The 2,449-nt window shown below is 48.9% G+C and overlaps 1 protein-coding gene across 1 annotated transcript; it reads left to right on the top strand.

Annotated features, from left to right (window-relative positions):
* Positions 1–235: 235 nt before the first annotated feature.
* LOC131131201 (uncharacterized) lies at positions 236–1,543 on the top strand. The gene is made up of 2 exons (XM_058075675.1): positions 236–681; positions 775–1,543. Exons 1-2 carry the CDS (start codon positions 236–238, stop codon positions 1,541–1,543), a joined length of 1,215 nt encoding a protein of 404 aa, XP_057931658.1.
* The last annotated feature ends 906 nt before the right edge of the window (positions 1,544–2,449 follow it).

Here is a 2,449-nt window from a genome sequence, read left to right as displayed (position 1 = left end):
AGAGGAACTGAGGAATGCCATGTTTTGTGGCTTGACGGTCAGCTCAACCAATTCGGAAATACCTGACATCATTCAGTTTAGAACATTTCAAGAGCTTCTGGAGGCAACCACGCAGAAGCTGCACGGGGCGGCTGACAACACACGTCCCACTGCTGCTGATTAGCATGAAGCAGAGCTGGCCCTCCTCGGGTACACCCAAATAAAGAGTTTCCCAGAAGAAGTATCCCTGCTCAAAATGGGTAAACCCCTCTCATCTAACAGTAGACTGTTAACCCTAGCTCCCGAATATGACCAGTCATCAGGTCTGATACGTGTCGGGGGAAGGCTTAGACGATGTGATAGTCTGAGCCAAGAAGAACTGCATCCCATTCTCCTGCCATCTTCCCACCCAGTGGTCAAGCTTCTAATTCAGCATTATGACAACCAGCTGCACCACCCTGGATCAGAGCGTGTTTTTGCTGAACTTCGCAGGAAATACTGGATACTGAGAGGCAGAGAAGCGGTCAAGAAGCACCAGCATTACTGCGTGGACTGTAGGAAGTGGAGAAGCCGCCCACAGGTACCAAGGATGGCCGATATACCCCCCTCCAGTTTGAGACTATGTCGACCCGCCTTCTATTCCACTGGTGTTGACTGTTTCGGACCGATGATTATTAAAGTGGGACGACGCACAGAGAAGAGGTGGGGCATTTTGTACAAGTGCCTCACTACTCGTGCAGTCCACCTGGATCTCCTACCTAACATGGATACCGATTCCTTTCTAATGTCACTCAGGCGCTTCGTTGCTCGCAGAGGCAAGCCCTATGAACTACTCTCAGACCAGGGCACCAATTTCAAAGGAGGAAATAAAGAATTGCATGAGGCCTTCAGTGCCCTAGAACCTGCAATCAAGGACCGACTTGCAGCCGAACAGATCCGTTTCAAATTCAACCCACCTAATGCTCCACACTTTGGCGGCTCCTGGGAACGAGAAGTGAGATCTGTCAAGAACGCCCTACGTACCACCTTGGGAGCTCAGACAGTGCCAGAGGAAGTTTTGATGACCGTCCTAATTGAAATAGAAGGAATCCTCAATTCAAGGCCCTTGGGTTATGTATCCTCTGACCTTGCTGACCCTGACCCAGTCACACCCAACTGCCTGTTGATGGGGCGGCCGGACTCATCACTCCCTCAAGTGATCTACCCTGCAACAGAACTACTGAGTCGGAAAAGGTGGCGTCATTCTCAGATTCTAGCCGATCACTTCTGGAAACATTACATTCAGCACTTCCTTCCCACCTTGCAAGCCCGACAGAAGTGGAAGACGGAGAGTGATGACATCACAGTCGGCACAGTCGTCCTCATTGTGGATCAGCAAGCCCCAAGAGCCCTCTGGCAAATAGGGACAGTGAAGACTGTCATTCCTGGAGCAGACGGCCGAGTGAGAACAGCTGTAATTCGAGTAAAAGACCGGACGTACACGCGGCCAGTTGTTCGTCTTGTCAAGCTACCAGCCTTACCTCGGGATATTGATACCTTGACACCTAATGGTCAAATTTGTTAACAAATTTGGGGGCGGCTGTACAAAAGACTCCTTGTTATACCCTGTTCTGTTCTGGTTTAATTAGGCTGACATGTGTGTGGGCGTGACTCGGAATTACTACGCTGGTCGAGTACTTGAACGCACCGCGGTAGCCGCTAGCTTTGTGAGTTGATGTCACTCGAACTGCTTAGCCCTGGGTGTTAATGTGCTCACACGGACGTCGTGGTGGATGATATGTATAGCTGTGTGCGTCTATAAACTTGAGTAAAGTTTATTATCACTCATTTAATGTTAGACGCCGCCGATCTAGTTCGCTATTGTAGTGTTTTTGTGCCATTATGTCCAGCCGTCTGGCTGGTTGCTAACTGCCTGTTAGTTAGCCTCGTTAGCATCGCTACTGTGTTGCGGTTCAGACGTGAACGCATTGCTAACTAGTATTGTTTGTGTGCTTGTTCCCACACAGAAACCACACACACACACTCACCTTACAACCCATACACGCCACACACCCACACTACAGTCCCATGCGCACCCCCCTACCTGTGATGCGACGTATTACAAATAAATAAAGCAGCCATCAAGCTGGATGTGGACGTCCCTCATTGCTACTGCACTCACCTGAACAGAATTGCTGTCCTGACCCGACACCCTGGAGTGATTGCTGACCATTGCTGCACCCAATTAAACCCCCATTACTACAGGCGGATTGATTTTCATCAGTATCTGACACATCAAAGCCTTAGATACAGTTCTTCCAGTGGCTACCTTAGATGTTGTATTATGCGTCAATGAAAATTGTCCACACGGTGAAGAATCTGGAAAATAAAGACGTCACAACAAACTAATTATAAACATATTACACTGGGTGGCCATGCAGCATGGTGTGAAAAAGGACTCCATCATATCAGTGCTCAATTTGAAAAGGGC

The sequence above is a fragment of the Doryrhamphus excisus genome, chromosome 6 (genome assembly GCF_030265055.1).
Source record: "Doryrhamphus excisus isolate RoL2022-K1 chromosome 6, RoL_Dexc_1.0, whole genome shotgun sequence".
Classification (NCBI taxonomy): domain Eukaryota; kingdom Metazoa; phylum Chordata; class Actinopteri; order Syngnathiformes; family Syngnathidae; genus Doryrhamphus; species Doryrhamphus excisus.
This window is presented reverse-complemented; position numbering and strand designations above follow the sequence as displayed.